Below are 687 nucleotides of genomic sequence, written 5' to 3'. Positions count from 1 at the left end.
GTAGGAATGATCATTTTTGCATCACAAATTAAATTTTCATTACAAAAAACTATTAAAATCATGATGATGTTAAATTAGTTGGGGTCTGTACCAAACAAACATCTTTCTTACATTCTTACATCTGAAGAACAAGATTTATAGGCCATTGCATCTATTCAGCCGTACAGTACTTTTTGTCACAAATTTTACCTTAAAAGTGCAGCTTCTGTGATTTGTGTATTGCACTTTGCCATATTGCAATTTTGATCATATTTGAATTAATTGTGCAGCTTTACTGTATACATTACAAGCTATACTAGATTACAATATATCTCGTGCCAAAGTATATTGAAACAAGATTTTTTTTTTATATTAAGTAAGCACGTTTTTTTAGACACAATGACAGTAATTCATAATTAAGAAAGAAAGCAAAGCAAGTCAATATTGATGCCAGTAAATAAATCAGTGATTGTTGAAATTTGCAAATAACATAACGTATATGAGCGTTACAAATGATACTCTGTACAGACAAAACTGCAATACAACAGAGATGTACTGGACACACTGTGCTGCTGTGGTAGCCCTCACTCTCCAGTGAAGGTTGGGTTGGTGACAGTGGTGGTGGCATTTTTGAACAGTGGGTTGTCAGCCTGGCAACAGAGAAAGCCCAATGATTAGTTTGTCTTGATAAATGGTAAATGGTAAATG

General features: G+C 33.5%; 1 protein-coding gene across 1 annotated transcript in view; it reads right to left on the bottom strand.

Moving 5' to 3' along the window:
- Window positions 1-330: 330 nt before the first annotated feature.
- itgb2 (integrin, beta 2) overlaps window positions 331-687 on the bottom strand; it is a 25,277-nt gene continuing 24,920 nt past the window's right edge. The window contains exon 16 of the mRNA XM_035676612.1: window positions 331-629. Coding sequence (XP_035532505.1) covers window positions 564-629 — 66 coding nt within the window. The 3' untranslated portion in view covers window positions 331-563. The remainder of the gene's footprint in view (window positions 630-687) is intronic.

This window comes from Morone saxatilis, unplaced genomic scaffold (genome assembly GCF_004916995.1).
Source record: "Morone saxatilis isolate NCDOM2014 unplaced genomic scaffold, NCSU_SB_2.0 Contig5, whole genome shotgun sequence".
In the NCBI taxonomy this organism is placed as follows: domain Eukaryota; kingdom Metazoa; phylum Chordata; class Actinopteri; family Moronidae; genus Morone; species Morone saxatilis.
Note: the sequence above shows the minus strand (reverse complement) of the source record. Positions and strands in the feature narration are given on the sequence as shown.